Raw genomic sequence first — 20,685 nt, 5'->3', positions numbered from 1 at the left:
TGTTGTTGTTTTTTTTCTTTCACAGTTTTGTGCCTGGAGCATGTCTGGATGCACGACTTTTGTGGGCATGTTAGGCAAAGTTTCTGATGCAAGTCAAATGTCAGTTTTCCTGTATATGAATGGAACCTGCCCTGCATTACAATTTTGTTCTTATTCACGATTGACTTGTTAAGCTAATAGGAATTATGATGTGAAGTTGTACATATGCACCACAATGATAATTATGGCCGTTCTGCAGTTGTTCCTTCACGGAGTTTGGTTCCATAACATCTTTGCGTTGCTATCAGAGGAGGTTTTGGCATGGGGACTTGAACTGTGGTGGTTATGCAGTTGTGTGTTCAAAAGGCTTAGCAGAAGCAGTTGTTATTTTATTTTATTTTAGCTCGACTTCTAAAGTGTCTTCACAATTGATGTGTAAAGCTTTTATTTTAATTTATTTATTCATGGGAGGGGAATAAGATGTAAATAAATTATATTCTGGATTTAGAGACATAATGCATCATAGTTCTAAGTTCAAAACATGAACTTTATTGATAGTAGAAAAATAATAATAATATTCATATTTTTTTTTTCCAATAAAAATACGGTGTAAATTTTTTATTTTATTTTTACTGTATGAAAATATTAAAAATATAAATTTTTTAGTCTTTTTAAAAAATACAGTATTAATTTTTAAAATTTTTTTTAGCTATTTCTTAATAAAATAATAAAATAAAAATTTAAAAACAATCGTAATGTATTTTAATAAAAATGTAAAAAAGCAGTATTTAAAAAATAGATAATTAATAAATATATCCAACTTTGTCGAATGCCAAATTATAAATATAAAATATGCATGTTTTGTACATATATTTTTGGTGTTTTATTTTGTTTATATTACTTGCACTTGAAATTGTATTTTTTCTGCATAAAAGAGATAATTAAAAATATTTTCATATTTTAAGAAAAATTACATTAATAGTTGAGTTTTTTTTATTCGTTTCATTCTTCTAATTAAAATTATATTAATTTATGTAAGAAAAATATTACATTAGTAATTGAGTTTTTGTATTTATTTAATTCTTTTAATATTAATTTTAGTATTAGAAATATTAATATAAAAAGTAAAGAATTAATTTCTTTCAGCATAAATTTTTTTAATGTAATTTTTATTTATAGATCTTAATATTTTTATGAGTAGTTTTTTTTTTTTTTTGCATTCTTATAAAATAGGAAAAATTAGAAATTTGGTGGTTTAACTTTTCTTTTTTCTATTTTGATTTCTAAATTATTCTTTGTTTAATTAAGTGTTTGAACCTGCTAAAAATATTCAATATAATGTCTTTAGCCAGTTTTACAAGTTAAAGTACTTATTTGATTTATTTTGAATAGTAAATTGACTTAAATACTCTCATTTAAAATAATGTCATTTTTTCTTATTCTTATCCATTTTCAGCACAACTTTTTTTATATTTCATTTGTTTCTCAAAAAATAAAAAAAATACAATTATTTTATCTTTTCATTTATTAAAATAATACTTGAAAAAGATAAAATAATATTTTCATATTCTTTTATTTTCATGCATTCACCTCAAAAGATAAAATAAAATATATTTTTTTACCTCAAAATAATAAGAGGAGAAAGAGGAAGGTTTTAAGTGTTCTTAACAGATTAATTTTTAGAGATAAAAAGATGATGAAAAAAGTTTTTAAAAAAAATGATAAAAATTAAAAAAAATTAATCTAATATTCTTTTAGTGCTAAAATAAAAAAATTAATAAAAAATTAGAAAAGTTAAAAAAATAAGAAGAAAAGGAAAGAAGAAATAGAAAAAATTGTAACGACGAATAAGTATATTTAAGTCATTTCATGTGTAAAATGAGTTAAATTATTGCATTAACTTATAAAATCTGTAAGAGACTATAATATATAAAAATTAGCAGGTTCAAACATTAGATTGAATAAAAAATTTCATACGTTAAAATAAAAAAATAAAAAAGTCAAGACATTAAAATTATAATTATCCCTAATACATATTCATATTTGGCAAGTTGTAGGTTCATTAAATACAAATTGTAGGTTCATTAGTAGTATGGTATAAGTTCATTGAAGATTTACTGTTAAATATAGTTATAAGTAACAAGATCATTAAGTATTACTTATAAGTACATTAAATACTAGGTATAGATTCATCATCTGTAAACTGTAAATTTATTAGTTAATATATAAATTTTTTTAAAATAATAGAATTTTAAAGTATAATATATGAATATCATGTGTATATGTAATGAATCTACAATTTATTATTTTATGAATTTTTTTATTTTTAACCTACGGACCTATATTTATTTAATGAATTCTTAGACTATTATATAAACATCAAGAATACGTGTAATGAACATATAGTTTATAATCTATGAACATGTTATTAACTTTCAAGTCTATAATTTTATGATTGATGTTTATAGTTATTACTATTAAATTTGTATTCATAACTATAACTGTGTTTTGTACTTTAAAATTATGAATATAAAATTATTAATTTTAATTTTATTATTTATTTTTTAAATTTTAAAAAGTAAAGTATTGCTATATAATAACTAAAATTTAAAGTTGGTGAAATAAAATGCAATTTAATTTAAAATATAATATAAATAAAATATGATTAAATTTTATTTTTTGTAAAATAATTGAAAATACTATCATATTTTATTGAGAAAGGACAATATTAGCATACTACTAGCATACATGCATAAATCATACGTATAAAATTTTATCTTAATATATGATAATTCATTATAAAATACTAGCATATTACTAAAAGATAAATTTAGTATTATAAAAGAAAGAAATATAAAATTAAAATAAAAAAGAAATATAAAATTAAAATAAAAAGTGTAATAATAAATTATTAATAAAAATATATTAAGAAAATGAAAAGATGAAACATGGTGAAAGAAAAAATAACATGTGTAGTTTAAGACAATTTCTAATATTACGTGTTTAATACATAATGAATTATGGACGGTCTATGATATAACAATTTCAAAACGTGACTATACTGTGAATGAGAAAACTTAAACTCACTCTTAAAAGAATAAACACTTTTATCATTCCAGCTAAGTTTCAAATGCTGAGATGGCAAGAGTTAAAAGCTTTAAGAAAATAAGAAAATATGGACTGAAGTTTCATAACATGGGTATGTTCATACTGATGTGGATCAAATTAGGTGGATGGTCCAACACTCATAGTAATGGAAAAAGTATTCAAAGTCGAACAAGCTTATTCAAAATGTTTGACATTTCTCTTCATTATTAATTCCTTAATGTGGACCAATTTATTATCTTTTGATTATTGAATAGAACCATCATTTATTTCTCAACCCTGTTCCATAGATTCCGTTTATTAAATTCTGTTTCATGCGTCTGGTGAAACATCACTTGCCTTCTTCTCCATCAAAAATATTATCATATGGATAACTGTAATTTCCATTGACCGAGTTATGTCCAAAAGTTAATTAAAAAATTTAATATATTTTAAATACCCAGTTATTCTTTGTTTCTTCTTCTCCACAAAAACATACTTGATTCCACTTTTTCTTTTTCTTTTTCTTCTTTTTTCAAGTCTCAACAACTCAGGTGTAAATTGAAGTCTCCCTGGTTTGGAGTTCTCTCGTGAGTCAATCTAGACTCTTTTCTTGGATCCCCGTTTCACTTATGCTGTGTTGGTTAGTGTATGTTAATATGGTTTAGGGCTTCTGGTCTTGAATCTTTTGTCCTGTCTCTGTTCTCTATAGTGTTACAACTCATTTATTTCTCGTGTTCGTTTTGTCGGGGGAGGTGGAAGTTCTATCCTCTGTTTTTCTCGGGCTCTTAGGAGCAGTTAATGTTTGGTGGGCGGGGGTGTGTGAAAGGTAGCACGTCATGGAGGAAGCGAGTAAGTCGTCTCAAGAAGAGTTAATATAAAAGACTGAAAAGATTACAGTGCTTAGATCAAGTCCTGCAACTGGAATCTGCGCCTCATATGAAAATGTTTTACTTTGAGAAAATTCTAGTGGGAAGATTACTATCTTTTAAAAATATGTGAGGGAAAATGATAAAATCCATTTTGCAGAAAGTCTAGAAGTTAGCTAGAGAATTAGTACATAAGAGTGTCAACACCTATTTTTTGAATTTAGTTATCGAGAGAATTACGAAAAATTCAATGATAAAAATTATTGTCTTTCTCAAGTCTTAAAAGGTTGAGGACATGCAAATTCTAACTAGGGTTATAAATAATTGAATCGAAATTGCTTTTTTAAAATCAATTTAGATCTAATTGACAGGAAAAATTAAATTTGAGAGATGAAATAGTAGTTTTTGAAAGTTTAGAGACTAGATTACAAATTTTTTTATAACTTTTTAACTCCTGAAACGAATCGTCTCTGCATATAGTCGATTCAGCTGTACATAGAGCCGATCGGCACAACATAGAACTTATTAGCTCTCTACACAGTCTCGATTGGTTTATGTTTCAAATTTCTGTGTCGTTTTATGTGTTTAGTCAATTTAAAATATCAAAAGTGCATTCTAGAAGATTTTATTAATAAATTATTTAAATTTTAAATGGATATTTATTTAACTGAACATCCAATAAATAAATAAAAATTTATTTTCTTTAATATATGATATTATCAATCTAAGATTTTCTAAATCCTAAGCCTATAAATAGAACATTGCATCCTAGATCTATGGTTAGCTATGTTGACGAATTAAAATAGAGAATTTTTAGGCAGTCAATAGGCAGTCAGTGAAGAAAGAACTCAGAATTAGAAAACTTTCTTAGAATAATAGAGATTTTCAGTAACCCTTTTTCTAACCTTCAAATACTTAATCAAACCCTAGAAAAATATTGGATTCATATCCAATCTTTGATTCAACTTCCTCATTATCTCTAGAGACTTGAGGATCATAGATGATAATCTAAGGATTTCAAAAATTTGCATCATCAATATCTCTTCTATTTCTTTTATGGTTTTATAAAAATTATTTAGGATTTTTATTGATGTTAACATGATTTAGGATTTTCTAGTGTGTGTTTTCCATGGTTATGTATGCTTTTTTAGAATATGATAATGCGACCATGCTGGATTTTGAAATCTGATAATATGTTTTCATTAGGGTTTTGGATCTAATGATTTGAAAGATTAGGGTTATATATTAGATTAATATTTTTATAAAATAATGTAATTAGTTTAAATTTTAGGCATACATGATTAAGTTTAGAGTTTTCCATGATCAAGTCTCTGTTTTTCATTAGTTTTTAATTTTTATATAATTTGATTTTATTTAATTGAGTTTTATGCTTTTACCTCGTTAATTACATGTATTAGCTAATTTTTATTTGTGCATGTCAAAAATCAGCTTTTAGGTGAGGAAAATCAAGGAAACAAGCAACATATCCAAAATTAAACCTTAAAGCTGATCGACTCTATTCCTCATTCCAATCAGCTATGCAACTATTTTTTCCTATTTCAGATTTTTGTTATTTTTTTGGCAATTCTTGTATACTGTAACTTAGTTTAATTATTTTTTAAAATCTTTTAATTGTAGTAGGATTGTAATAGTTAAATTTAATTTTTTATATTTTTTTTACTTTATTTTTGATGTATGCTAAATACCTGCCAATTTGATTGCCTAATTAAAAATTAGAAATGTAGATATTAGGGTTAAAAATTAGACCTTAACATGATATTGTAGTCTATTAGGCTAACAAGATGATAAATTTGATTTAAATTAAAATCCATATAGACTTAGTGGCTTTTACCATATATTAATTAATCAAATGGGCTCACTCATAATAAGGTCACCAAATTGGGTCTCAACATATAAAAAGTAGTCCATTTAGGTTAAAAGTTTAGTAATAAAAATATAATTTATAATTAGGCTAGATTTAGATGGACCTTTGTATATAATTGAATAGTTAATTAGATTAATCATTATAATGGGCTCAGGTGGACCTCACATGCTGTAAATAGATGCTTATAAAAATATAATTGAGCATTTATAGAGAATAACCCATTAAACAATAAAATTAAAAAAAGGATACACAAATAAAGAAGTTGGCTTTCGGGTCCATATCTGGATGTAGCGAAATTTTCTTATAGAATCGAAAAACATCACTCAATTCGTAAAAGTATTTCGGAGAATTATCTGGGTGATAACTCCTATGTCCGTGCTAATCTCTAGGACTAGTTAGCGTGTTCCTGTTAAGTTGAAAAGTCACTGTCAATAAAGGAAATCATAATAATCTTATAGATTAAAAATAGAATTTTATATGAGCTATTTAAACGAGATTAATACAGGTAAAATTTTATTTATAATATAATTTAATTTCAATATCTAATAAAACTAATAAATTTTAATTATTTATTTTATTTAAACTAATAATTTAATAATATTAACAAAAAATAAATATTTTTAATACGTTTAAAATTCTTAGGATGAAATCATGCTAAATAAAAATATATTAAATTTATCATTTTAATTAGACACTAAATCAACTTATGTTAAAAATAAAATTTTATTATATCTTGATCATAAAATTAATTTTAAATTACTGATTTAGTTTTTTAACTAATAAAAAAATAATTAATCTTATTAATAAAGGGGCTTTCATATAATAAAAGAAAAAAACAGAAACTAGTTGGTGTGTATTAGACCAAATATTTTTGTGTATTTGACCCAATATAAAGAGAATCCTTTAATTAACTCTCCACGCGCCTCTTCTACTTCCCAAAGAAAATAGCTGGGTGTTTCCCATGACGCATTTCTGTTTACTCTCCTTTCTTCTTTAGCCACCACAAATCGATTACTTAATTGGAATTCAAATGAATTTTGAGTTCATTTGTTAATTGAATTTAAATTGAAAAGTGAGAGATAATTAGATATATTTACTCTGGTGCTGCTGGATTCGCCCACCGTATTGCTCTTAAAAACCTTCAATTCCCACCAGATTTGTTAAATAAAAAAAAAATATATTGCAATTTTAAATATGTGATTCGTTTTCTAACCAATTAATTTAGGTTTTTAATATAAAGTTAAATATATTGCAATAAGACTCCTAATATTTACTGAGGTAATTTACATTTTCTTAACGCGGGTGACTTGTGTTACTAATATGGTGCTCTCGAGACATTCATTTTTTTCTTTTGTCATATAGGAGTGACATAGCTAACTAGAAATGTTATGATAATATACTTAAGTTTGCTAACAGATTAATCAATTTATTCAGAATAAATCAGATACTTGAAATTAAAAGAAAAATCAAAACCCATATATTTTCCCCTAAATCTAAAAAAATAAACATGTCATATATCAATGAGTTTTACACTCTCAATATATCCACATCGAATCATCTTTAAAAATTGAAACTCCAAAGGAATAAACTATATATACCCTTTTCTTTGTTCTGATTGCCATAATGTGAACTCACTTTTTAATATTTTTTTAAGGGAAGGCCGTGTGAATTCACGGAAACACAAAAACAGAGTTAAAAGAATTGGAATACAGAACATAGAGGACCGCACTCAATAATATCCATGGCCAGCCCAACCGTGTAAACATAAATAACAAAATAAGACCAAAAACACGGGACCGTCACAGTACCCTACTCACAGAGAAAATTCAAAAGTCTGCTCAAAGTCTCCTCTCTCTCTCTCTCTGTACTCCAGTCATTTTCTTCCTCCACATATCACAATCCCCAAATCTACCCTTCTTCTTCTTCTTCTTCTTCTTCCTCTTCAAAATCCCATCAATATTCAGCCAATCCACTCACACAGACCCACAAAAAATGGGACTCTCATCTACTGAGTTCCTTCTAAACCTCCTGCTGCTCACAGTTCTCTTCGCCATATCCACCTCAGCACCTTTCAAGTGCACATCATCGTCATCATCAACATGTCACGCCTTAATAGACTACATCCCTCCAAACACCACATCCCTCTCATCACTCAAAACCCTCTTCTCAGTCAAAAACCTCCGCTCAATCCTAGGCGCTAACAACCTCCCTCTCTCGACCCCATCAAACAACAACGTACCCGCCCAAACGACCATCAAAATCCCTTTCCCATGCATTTGTAGTAACGGGACTGGCATCTCTAACAGTAAACCAATCTACATCGTCCAACCCGGCGACATCCTTGATCATATTGCTAGAGAAGTGTTCTCGGGGTTGGTGACGTTCCAGGAAATCGCGGCCGTTAACAGTATACCGGATGCTAATGTGATTGAGGCTGGACAGAAGCTGCGGATTCCGTTACCGTGTAGCTGTGACGAGGTCGGGGGTGAAAGAGTTGTTCATTATGGGCATATTGTTGAAAGTGGGAGTACGTTAGAAGTGATTGCAGAGGAGTATGGCACTAGTAAAGATATTCTTATGAGTCTTAATAATGGTGTTAATGATACTTCTCTATTAGCTGGTCAAATTCTTGATGTCCCTCTCCAAGGTTTTCTTTCTTTTCTCTCTTTCCTTTTACATGCCTTATATATATATATATATATTATATTTCTTTTTTCTGTATATGTGTTATTTTATTTTATGTTTGAAAAGAAAAGTATTTATCAGAAAAATTAAGTTTTTTGGGCCTACTTTTTCAAATTTATATATAGTGTCGAATTTTGGGATATAATTTTCTTTAACAAGTAAGTATATTTGACAAATAGTATTTTTATTTTGACATTATACTTATTTATGAGACGGAGCCTCAGAAATATTGTTAAATTGTAACTTAATTGCAAAAGACACATGAGCTTATTGTGCCATAATTTTTATTGTACAGAGGATTTATTTGGTTTAGGATATTTTAGGAAGAGTAATTTAATGTGAATGTGCTCATAAGGTTGTATGTTAACATTAATTCCTTTTACTTCTTCTAGAAATTTATCCACATCCATTTATTTTATTACTTTTCTTAATTATAGAGTATTGGAAATGCTAGAAAGTGGCAATTCATGATCAGATTAAAAAGGGGAGAATTATTGACTATTAGAAAACAATAATAGGAGTTACTCAACTTTCAATTATTAAAGCTTATCTTATTTGTATCTAGTTTGTATTCTATAAAATTGTGCCCACATATTCAAATTCTAGTTTACAGCTTTAACAAATGGTGCCGGTAAATTTGTGGGTCCTGAGTTTCATTTCACACATCATGTTGTTGCATTGTTGCTTGCTCCTGTTGTGTCAGTCAGGTTGGTCATAGTTACCCATGGAAAGATGCTTCCTTTCACTAATTATTTTTTTTTATGGCTTCGTACAAGTTTGTATGTTTAGATTGCAGTTGGAATTATTTCACCAAAATCTAGTAATATTGATTTTGTTGAAGTGTCACTTAAAATTGATTCTTTTTTGGGCGAGTTTAGCATTGCTGTGCTGCAATCTTTCTTTTAAAATTTTGAATTTTATTATTTCTGTTCTCTGAAACTGCTTTTGGAGAAATCATAATTTATTATGCTTCTCTCAAAAGTCGGATTTCAAAAAAGCAGTTTTAGAAAGAATGATGAAAAGGAAAAAAACCAAAAGCAGGTGGAGAAAAGGCAATGCTAAACTCGCCCTTTATATGTCTCGTTGAAGTTAAAAGAGACTAGGGTGAAATTCAGTTGTTTAAATAGAAAAACAAAGTGGGATATAATTCCCCTGGAAGCAATATTTGAATCCAAATTTTAATTATTGGACTATCTCTCAACAACCTCAATAGTGCATTACTATCTATTGCATACTGTTGGTGTTTTGGTGGGGAACCATCTTCCTAGTGGTGCACTTGCAGATAATTGCACAACTTTATAGGTGGATCAACCTTAGGATAGGAATCCTTGTTGGTAGCAAATCTCTCTGATAAATCATGATGTACAAATTCTTTGTAAAGAATCTGCAATATTTAGTTAATTTATAGGTTGGTTGGTTCCAGCTTTTACCTGTAATGCTAAATATATATATTTTAATTTACAAATGAAGAAAAAGAGATTCGAATTTGAGACCTTATTCAAGTTGAGATATGCACTTATCACCAGGTCAAGCTGGTGGTTGCATATTGATAATTAAATTAGATAGTATTAAACATGTCAAGCTCCATTCTAGATTGATTTTTCTTGTTTTTGACGTAATTTATAGAATTACTAATTACTATAATGTTTAGAAAGTGCAGGGTACTGTGGTCTCCATTTTCTTCAATAGCCTCTGTGATTTTTATTCATATGAAGTAATGGTGTGTTCTTATGTTAATTGGCAGCTTGCAATTCATCGGTGACCACTAGCTCATTAGATTACCCTTTACTTGTTCCTAATGGCACTTATGCTTTCACTGCCAATAGTTGCGTGAGATGCAAGTGTGACTCTGCAAACAACTGGATGTAAGTGTGCCTTTGTCTTTCTCCAATATCATTTTCCCTGTTGAGATGCTCAGTTGGAATTTATGATTTCGGTGTAATTTGTCTTTCACTCTGCAGATTGCAATGCGAGCCATCTGGGCTTACAATAGCCAACTCCACTTGGTCTACTTGTCCTCCCATGAAATGTGATGGTGCAGATAATCTATCCATTGGCAACAGCACAAATGCGGGCTGCAACACCACCACTTGTGCCTATGCTGGGTTCTCTAACCAAACAATCCTGACAGCACTTGCCACTGTATCCACTTGTCCAGCCAGCACTCCAGGTATATAGATATATGTTTGCTCTATTTCTAACTGTCCCAACTAATTTTATGTTACAAAATAGCATGTTGGGTTCCATAGTATAATGTCCAAAAATCTGCAATTGCTAACCCTTAATGACAGATCATAAGTGTCTGATACCATCATCATCTTACTTCTCTTGTTCCTGATGAAACAGGCTCTGGCAGTGACAATTACGCTTCAAGTAGTGGTATGAGTTGGAAGTTCCTCATAATTTCTCTTCACCTGTTTTTGCTTTGTGTATATCCTCTTCAGTAATATATTTGTACTTCTATGCGGGTTCCCCCCCCCCCCTTTTTTTTTGTTGTGATGAGGATGTAAAAGAGCAATTATGTGTAAGAAATCTCTTAAACTTGTCAATTACTTCAGTGTATGAGTAATCATTTTTCTTCAACCAGTAAGAGTAGATGAAGGGTTATTGGAAATTGGCTCAAACAATCTATTAAACTCCAAAACATATCAATAGATAGCTGATAAGTCTATTTTTTTATCATTTCAGTTCTGCAATTAAAGAAGTAAAGGGTTTAGAAGACCTCCAAAAATTGGGTCATGTAGAGCAATTCCAAAATGAAGAGTGTAAAGAGTACTTTAGGCCTTTAAAATTGGGGACAAAATGACCAAAATGACCCTATATGGTGATGATGTAGTACTTAAGAATAATCTCCAAATCTCCCAACCTTCCCACGGGGACAAGGATTTAAGTTGATTCTATAACAATTATTAAAGTGAATAATAGTGCATCAATTGAACATATACAGGAGAGGAGGTCCTAGAATCTGTGTGACAAATACAGACCCTCGAAAGGCTGCACGACCCCACCATATATCACCTCCCTTCTATCAGAACTTCTGATCTATTTTGTAATGATGTTCTTGATGTTATGTGTTTTGAATAACGAGGGAGACCATTCATATTTGAGGAATCCACGTGGTTGTGACATCCGGTTTCGTTTGATCCGGTCCTAAACTTAAATTGCAAAAATTAGAAAACCATCTAAATCAAGTTGGGTAATCCTTAAAATTAATTTTCGAATAGTTAACCTGAAAAAACTCATGTAGTGATCCGCCACTTTTAACTGTTGGTATATATATATATATATATATTATTTATAAGTGTAAAGATTTATAAAAATAAAAATTTATTTTCATAAAAATTTATCCATAGAAATAGGGATAGCCATTTAATATTGCTAAAACACTTCAATATTATCATAACACTCTCATTGGATGTCTATTAGAATGAATATCCCTTGTTAAAACCTTACTAAGAAAAATTTTGTAGAAAAAAAACTTAGTGAAGAAAAAATAGTACATTATTAATGTAGAAGCTTGCACCATAACACTGTTTTTAAAAACCTTGCTAGAAAAATTCAATAGGACAAAATCTAAGCTAAGAAAAAAAAGAGTATAGCGCATCAAAATCTTCTCTTCATGAAAGCATGGCTTCTAACAAAGATATCTTAGTCGGTGAATGCTAATTTTGTTCACTAACTTCTCCAATGTTGTTGGAGGAGGTGCTTTTGTAAATAAATCTGTCAAATTATCAATAGATTGAATTTGATGAACATCTAAGACTTTTTGCTCCTAAAGCTCATGTGTTAAAGAATTTTGGCAAAATGTGTTTGGTTCTATCTCCTTTAAAGTATTCTCTTTTGAGTTGTGTAATACAAACAACATTATCTTCATATAGTATGGTTAAACTTACTTTATCAAATAAAAAATCACATGTTTCTTTAATATGTTGGATCATAGATCTTAACCATATGCATTCTCTACTATCCTCGTGTATTACCAATATTTCAGCATGATTAGATAATGTGGCAGTTAGAGTTTGCTTAGTGGAACGCTAAGATATAACAGTGCCACCATATATACAAGTAACCTGTTTGTGATCGAGCTTTATATGGATCAAATAAATATCCATCAAATTAATTCTGATTTCGAGTTTTGTGGATAAAATAAATTCATATATGATATACCACGTAAATAACATAATACTTGTTTTATACTATTCCAATATCTTTGAGTTGGTGAGAAACTATATATTGCTAGTAAATTCATAGAAAATGATATTTCAGGTCTTGTACAATTAGCAAGATACATTAATGCTTCAATAACACTAAGATATGATACTTCTAGATCAAGTCTTTCTTCACCATCTTTTCGAGGACAAAAATGGTCCTTTTTCATATCCAGCTGTCTAACAATTATGGGAGAACTCATTAAATGAGATTTATCCATATTAAAATATCTTAATATCTTTTCAATAAAAGTTGATTAATGAATAAAAATCTCTCTAAATAAATATTCGATCTGTAGGGCGAGATAAAATTTTATTTGTCCCAAATCTTTCATTTCAAATTTATTTTTTAAATAAGTTACTATTTTTGTCAATTCTTCAGGAGTCACACAGATGTTTAAATCATTAACATAAACTACAATTATAGCAAAACCAGAATATATTTTTTTAATAAAAATATATGGACCAATTGAATTGTTAGTATATCTTTTCTTAAGATATTCATTAAGTGGGTTATGCCACATTCGTCCAAATTATATTAATCCATATAAAATTTTTCTAACTTAATTGAATAAATTTCTTGAGGTTTTGAGCTACATGCTTCAGGCACTTTTAGTCCTTCTAAGATATTCATATAAATCTTATTATCAAGTGATCCATATAAATAAGCTGTAATGATATCCATAAGATGCATATGAAGTCCTTTTAAACTTGTAGGCTAATTAACAATCTAAATATAATTGCATCCACAATCAGAGATAAGTTTCTTCATAATTAATGCAGGTATTTGTGAGAACCTTTGTGCTATAAGTTGTGCTTTGTATCTTATAATTTAATTTTTTTCATTGCGTTTATACACAAAAACTCATTTATAGCCTATTGGCTTAATATCTTCAGGTGTTAAAATAATAGGCCCAAAAACTTGGCATTTTCCTAATTAGTTTAATTCTACCTAGATTGCGTATTTCTATTTAGGCCAATCATTTCTTTATCGATTTTTAATAATAGACTTAGGTTCAATATCCTTACTTTCTTTTGAAATATCAATTGCTACTGCATATGTAAATACTTTGGTCCTACCTCTTACCTGAAGTGACATAGTTGATTGATATCTCATTTTTTATCATCTTTAAGCACTTGAACTTTTTCTAGATCACTTGTTCATCTATGTCTTTTGTTATAGGCTCTTCAAGAACATCAATTTTTCATTCAAGATCTTCAAAAAAATCTGACACATCTAAATGTGTGAGATCAATAAAATTTTTGATTCTATATTTCTTCTTTTCTGCTTTAAGGACTTGATATAGATCAATAAGGTGCTTTGTATATGACAGGTACGAGACTAATGCCCTTTTATGCCACATCAATAACATTAATTTCTGAATTTTACTTTGTTGTATTGTTCTCTTAATGGTTCTTCCAATTCTGGTGAAAATGTGCATTATCATTTCTAACACTACGATCATTGTTATTATAATTTCGGCTATAGCCTTAGCAACTTCCTTGACCATAATTATTCTTTCGTCCTCTTACTCGTTCATGCTCAACATTGTTATAAATTGTCTTATTCACTTCAGGGAATGAATCAAAACCAGTTGGACGAGTTTCATGATTTTTCAATAAGAGCTCATTATTTTGCTTAGCAACAAAAAGATATGAAATTAATTCAGAATATTTTTTAAAATCTTTTTCTCGATATGCTGCTGCATAAGCATGTTCGAGGCATGAAAAGTAGTAAATATCTTCTCTAAAATATCATGGTCAATAATATTTTCTCCATATAATTTCAATTTAGAACTAATTCTAAAAACTTCAAAATTATATTCACTTACATTTTTAAAGTCTTGCAATCGTAAATGCATTCATTCAAAACGAACCTTTGAAAGGTTGACCCATTTATCATGGGCATCAATTCTTTCAAAGAACTAATGGATCTTTAATTGTCAAATATTCAAATTTCAGTCCTTCATGAAGATGATGACGAAGAAAAATCATCGCCTTGACGTGATTTTATAGAGATTCTTGATTTCCATCTTTGATTGTGTTTCTAAAATCCATAACATCCAATTATATTTCAGCATGTAATATCCATGACAAATAATTCTTTTGGAGACAAATATATTTAGTTCTTCAGGAACATAAAATATTAATTCTCTAATAAATAGGGATACTAGATTTCAAGATACTCAGGGCATGTTTACTTGTAGAATTTTTTCATTTCATTTTCTAGTTTTTAAGAAAAATGAAAATTTTCATAAATTTTTTTTAAAACTTATAAAATATGTTTACTTTATAGAAATGTTTTATTTTCTATTTAGATAATATTTTAAGTATAAAGGGTAGACTTGAAATAAATAAAGTAAAAACTCCTTAATTTCATTTGAAAATAAGTGACTTCTTTTATAAAGAAAAATATAGAAAACATGTTAACCTTATTTTCAAAAGTTTTTCAAATTTTTAAAATCATGAAAAACTATTTTCTATTTTCATTTTAGAAAAATACTAAAAGTAAACACAAAGTCCTATTTTCTGTTTTCATTTGAAAAGTTTTCTAGAAAATTGATATAATTTTCCATAAGTAAACAAGCCCTTAGTTCTTTAGGAACTTAGAGTAAAAAATTTTCAAGAATTTATACTTTAGTTATTTATTTAATTGTCTTTTCAAGAACTAAAACTAATATTAGTTCTTTAGGAACTAAAATTTATAATACAAGTTCGTCAAGAACTATGTATATTACTAATTCTTCAGAAACTAAAAATTAATTAATATTAACTAGTATCAAATAATATATAGGAAAAATGATCCCAGATACCCCAACCTTTAACCATTTTCACGAATGTACCCTCACCTTTAAAACGTATCAATTTGGTCCACCATGTTTGCGTCTTGTATCATTCCTACCCACCGTGTTTTGTTTTGCGCAGACGGCGGTACACGTGGCCCATCACGTGGCTCCACATGTTTTTTGTAGTGAGCATAATGAAGGACCTCAAACTCACCGCTTCCGTCCAATTCTTTTCCTCCAATTTTTTCCCTACAAATCCCCCAATTCAGATTCTAGGCTTCCAATTTCAATCTCGCTTTCCACACATATAGCCTAAGTTCGCTCATTTGCGAATTCGCCTCTATTATCTTTGTCTCCCCTCCGGTCCAATAATTGTTGAAGTCGCGTGTGCTGTGGTCCCCTCAAGATGGCTCCTTCTAGAAAAAGACAACGAAGGTCTGTATTTGTTAATACATTGAATGGGTAAAGCAATGCAAGTGGTGGGGAATCTTATTGTCGTAGGTATAACATTGTACGAAAAATGCATTTGTTATTACTACAACCTTTGAGCACTTGCATTTACATTTGCACTACGCATTTACATTTGCATTTGTTATTTGTTACTACATACGCATTTGCATTTATTACTACTAGAAAGTGGCATTTGTATCATTGCATTACTAATATATATTCTAGTGTATATTTTTCAAAGTATTCCTATTGAATTTCATCATGGTGGTGCATTAATTAGTAATCCTATAGTCAACTATGTTAGTGGGTGTTCTGTAAATCTTAGTGGCATTTCTAGTTTCACTATGGATGATATTAAGGAGATAGTAAAAACATTAGGATATACACATTTCTTAAGTGTTGTCTATGAACCCCCTAGGAGATGGAACCCTATAGGGAAGGAACTAGGCTTAGTTTTTGTTGAAACTGAGGAAGAGTGCAAAAAGATGTTTGTAGAAGGTTTAGAGTATAGCTTTTAAAAGTTGTCAAGTGAAGTCAAGTCACAATGTAATTACTCCAAATTGTACACTATATGAAAATGAGAATCAACATCATAATGACAATGCGAGATGAACCATTGACGGTAGTTGGATTTGAAAATGCAAATCAAAATGAAACTGAACCCAAAGGTTGTTGAATAATAAAGGGGAAAATGAAGTAGAACCTAAATGTGTGAACAATGTTGATGACTATGTTGGATCTAGTGAGGATGAAGATTATACCCCTTAAAATGATGAATGTGATGATGAGGATAACCTATCTTCTGATATTTCGACTCGAATGTGGATGAATTCAGAGCAGCCACATCAGACTAGAAGGCAAGGCTAGTAGTTGACAATGGATTTGGTTTAGGATTGGATAGGGACCAAGGGAGATATGACACTGGGTTTGTGGGGGCTAGTAGCAATACTAGAGTGGATGACAATGTGAGTGATAGTAATGAGTGCCATTCGGTAAAATTCTCGCGGTGATGCTAAGGTTGATACTCCTATTTCAAGTGATGAGGATGACTGTGGTTTTAGGAAAAAAAAGAGGGAGAAAAAAATAATTTACAATCCTAAGTGTAATCATCAAAAGTTAAAGTTTGTAGCAGGAATGAAATTCACAAATGCAGAACAATTAGAGAAGCAGTACAGAATTATGCTATTGCAAATGGGTATGATGTATGGTGGAAAAGGACTGGAGAAGATAAGATGGAAGCACAATGTAAAGGAAATTGCAGTTGAAGAGTGTATGCTTCAAAAGTTCCAAATGAGAGGACATTCATGGTTAGGACTGTTAGACCTAACCATAACTGTGCTAGGGTGCAAAGAAATAATATGGCAACTACAAAGTGGTTGGCTGATGAGTTTTTAAATGAATTTAGAAAGAAACCAAATTATTCAGTAGCTGAAATGGAATCTAATTTGATGATAAAATATGCACTAAAGGTCTTAAAATGCTCATGTTATAGGGCAAAAAAGCTGGATTTAGTGAAGCTTAGAGGATCAGTAGAGGCTCATTATGCCAAGTTAAGATCCTATGTGCATGAATTGAAAAGAGTTGATAGAGAAGGATGTTTTGACCTAGAATGCAATATGGAAGGGGATATTTCTGTTTTTCAAGGATTATACATATGTTTTAGTGGATTAAGGAAGGGTTTTATGGAAGGTTGTGGACCTGTCATATCCCTAGATGGTGCATTTTTTAAGAATATACTTGGGGGTGCAATTTTAAGTGCAATTGGTCGTGATGGTAACAACCAAATGTACCCCATTGCTTGGGCAGTGGTGTTGGTTGAGAATGAAAACACTTGGAGATGGTTCCTAAGCAGATTTTTCAATGACTTGTCCATTGACACATGCATAGGATGGACCTTCATAAGTGACCAACAAAAGCTTTGTTTATTGCTTATTTTTTTTATACTTGAATCAGTTAATAGTTAAATTACTTATATGCAATTTGTTTTGTTGATGCTTGTAGGGCCTTATTAAAGTATTACAAGAGTATGTCCCACATGCTGAAATAAGAAATTGTTCAAGACGCATTTATGCAAATTGGAAGAAATTGCATAATGGAATTGAACTGAAACAACTATTTTGGAAAATTGTATACAGTACATATGAAACACAATTTCTAGCTAACTTGAAGGAACTTAGAGAAGTTGATCCTGAGGCAGAAAATAGATTTGTTTCCAGGGATCCAAAACTCTTCTGTAAAGCATACATATCCACTCTCCCTAAGTGTGACAATGTTGACAACAACATTGCTGAGACTTTTAATGGATGGATATGCAAAGCAAGGTTGTTGCATATTATTGACATGTTGGAAGAGATTAGGGGTGCTTTGATGGAAAGGATTAAAATGAAGTATGAATTGGTGAAAACAGTATGGATGAATTGTGCCCAAGGATTAGAAAGAAGATTGAGAAGTTAAAGTGGGAAACCAGATTCTGTATACCAAAGGCAGCTTTGAATGATAAATTTCAGGTTAAAATGTTTGATGATCAACAGGTGGTGTCTCGCATGTGAGTTGCACATACAGAGCTTGGCAACTGACTGGAATTCCTTGCATTCATGTAATTTCCAGTATTCATTGGTTGAGGCAGAATGTGGATGACTATGTTGATGAATGCTACAAGAAGGACATGTACTTAAAAGCCTATCAATATGCCCTAGAACCATTAAATGGCCAGAAGATGTGGCATGAGATCACTGAGGCACCAGTGCATCCACCACCATTCAAAAAGATGTCAGGAAGACCTAAGGTGAACAGAAAGAAAGCTGTTGATGAAAAAGAAAGGGATCCAAACAAATTAAGTAGAAATGGAATAAGGATGCAGTGTAGAATTTGCTATGCATATGGACACAATCAAAGAGGGTGCCCAAGAAAGGATAATCCACCTGCATCTAAAGGTATTTTGGACAATCAGGTATAATTTTTTTGTTAGAGCTGTCATATCATAAATTAAGTAGTATGTTCATTCTTGAATTTTCTACTTGTAACAGAGAAGCAGAAGGAGAAGTAGATGCCCACCAGCTCCTACAAGTAATCACCAGCTCCTACAAGTAATGTTACCAATATTGATGTACCAAATCAGACTACAGTTGAAAATATAGAAGCTGGTCCTTCACAATCCAAACCGCCATATGATAAGAGAATAATTGCCAAAGAAAGAATTCAGGTATTGTTCATAACTTAGTTCTGTGTGAATTATACTTAGTAATCCTATGAGTTATGTGTTGTTGTACTGCAGGCTAGAAAAGGATATGGCCTACACATATCCACAGAGACTGGTAATATGTATTTAAGAGTACGTACTCAACATGTTAGATGTGAATCTCTAATTTTGTGTGTTTTCATATATTTCATGTTCTAAATATAAGATGTCATAATGCAGATGCCAGGGGAAAGGAATGTGAGGACTGTTAGTGGTTATACAGAAACAGCAACAGCAGCAAGGCAATCCAGAAAGAGGTCTGACATCCAAAGATCAACTACAGCTACAAAGGAACAAAGATCAACTACAGCTACTCATGTACAAAGTGTGAAAGTTTGTAGCCAAACTTCAATAGCTACAAAGGCAAAAGAGAAGGTGGTAGCTAGTTCCAAAGGCAAAGAGAAGGTGGTAGCTAGTTCGAAAGGCAAACAGAAGTTGGTCCCTACAAAGACAAAGACTAGTAACAATGCAGAACTGGTGATTCAAGAAGGGCAACATGTTTTGCCAAAGCCAATGCAGAAGTTTAAGAAGTTGCCTTAGAGAAGTTGCAGTACTGTGTTTTTGTTAGAGCTTATAAAATTGCATGGAACAAAATTGTCATTTGGACCATATCAATTACTTTGCCTTCATATGTATTGTTTTATGTGTTTGTCTTTTCTAAGACATATGTTTAATGTACCTCATGATTTTTGTAAGGATTGTATATTACAGTAATGTTAAAAGGCTGTTTAATGCCTATTTTATCTGTCCAAATGTGAATTTGTCATATTAACTATAGGTTCATTTTATTTCATCAAAGCCAAAAGGAATACATGCAAAATATCTTAACAGAAAAATAAGAGCTTCATTGCATAATCAATTATAAAAGTTGGTAATACAATTCACCATTGATTACAAGATTCAACCCACCCATCTACTACAAAACCAAATCCTACACCTTGCTACATCAACCATAAAGCCTGTCTGGCAATGCAACTCCTGTCTAGCAAAAAAAGCACAAACTGATCATCAAACATCAAACTTTCCTTCATCAAACATCAAACTTTCCTTCATCAAACTTCTCTGTCATGACTTTTCCAACTTCACAATCATTCATTACAATGTTCAACCATACCACAGAAACCGAACTTGAAAAGCATCAAATGTTCCTTCACATTTTGTACAATCGTCACTGTAAGAGCACAACTCCGCCCCAATTGCCAAACTTCTTCTCATTCACCCAATCGTCATGACAGCTAAACAAAACACAGCTCCACCCCTACATGACCAAATTGAAACGAAATCATCATACATTGTTCAATCTTTCAAAATAAAACAACTAAAACCTAACATTGCTAACAAAGCTTACCCCAATGTAAGAGCAACCTCGTCACAGCCACCCAAAATTTTTCGTTCTCCTTCATATCATCAGCTTCGCTGGTCTCTCAAATTCATAAAATGCTACTTCACTCCCACATAAATACTATCAATTATTGACAACAGAAGATCTTGACGATGCCCC

At 30.4% G+C, this 20,685-nt stretch overlaps 1 protein-coding gene across 1 annotated transcript; it reads left to right on the top strand.

The window, feature by feature from the left end:
* Positions 1-7,571: 7,571 nt before the first annotated feature.
* Positions 7,572-11,085, top strand: LOC8282959 (lysM domain-containing GPI-anchored protein 2). The gene is made up of 4 exons (XM_002525765.4): positions 7,572-8,464; positions 10,247-10,367; positions 10,464-10,672; positions 10,849-11,085. The coding sequence occupies exons 1-4, from the start codon at positions 7,810-7,812 to the stop codon at positions 10,947-10,949; spliced, it is 1,086 nt and encodes a 361-aa protein (XP_002525811.1). The 5' UTR covers positions 7,572-7,809; the 3' UTR covers positions 10,950-11,085.
* Positions 11,086-20,685: the final 9,600 nt, after the last annotated feature.

This window comes from Ricinus communis, chromosome 8 (assembly GCF_019578655.1).
Source record: "Ricinus communis isolate WT05 ecotype wild-type chromosome 8, ASM1957865v1, whole genome shotgun sequence".
Classification (NCBI taxonomy): domain Eukaryota; kingdom Viridiplantae; phylum Streptophyta; class Magnoliopsida; order Malpighiales; family Euphorbiaceae; genus Ricinus; species Ricinus communis.
The sequence above is the reverse complement of the archived record's forward strand: the minus strand, read 5'-3'. Positions and strand labels throughout refer to the sequence as shown.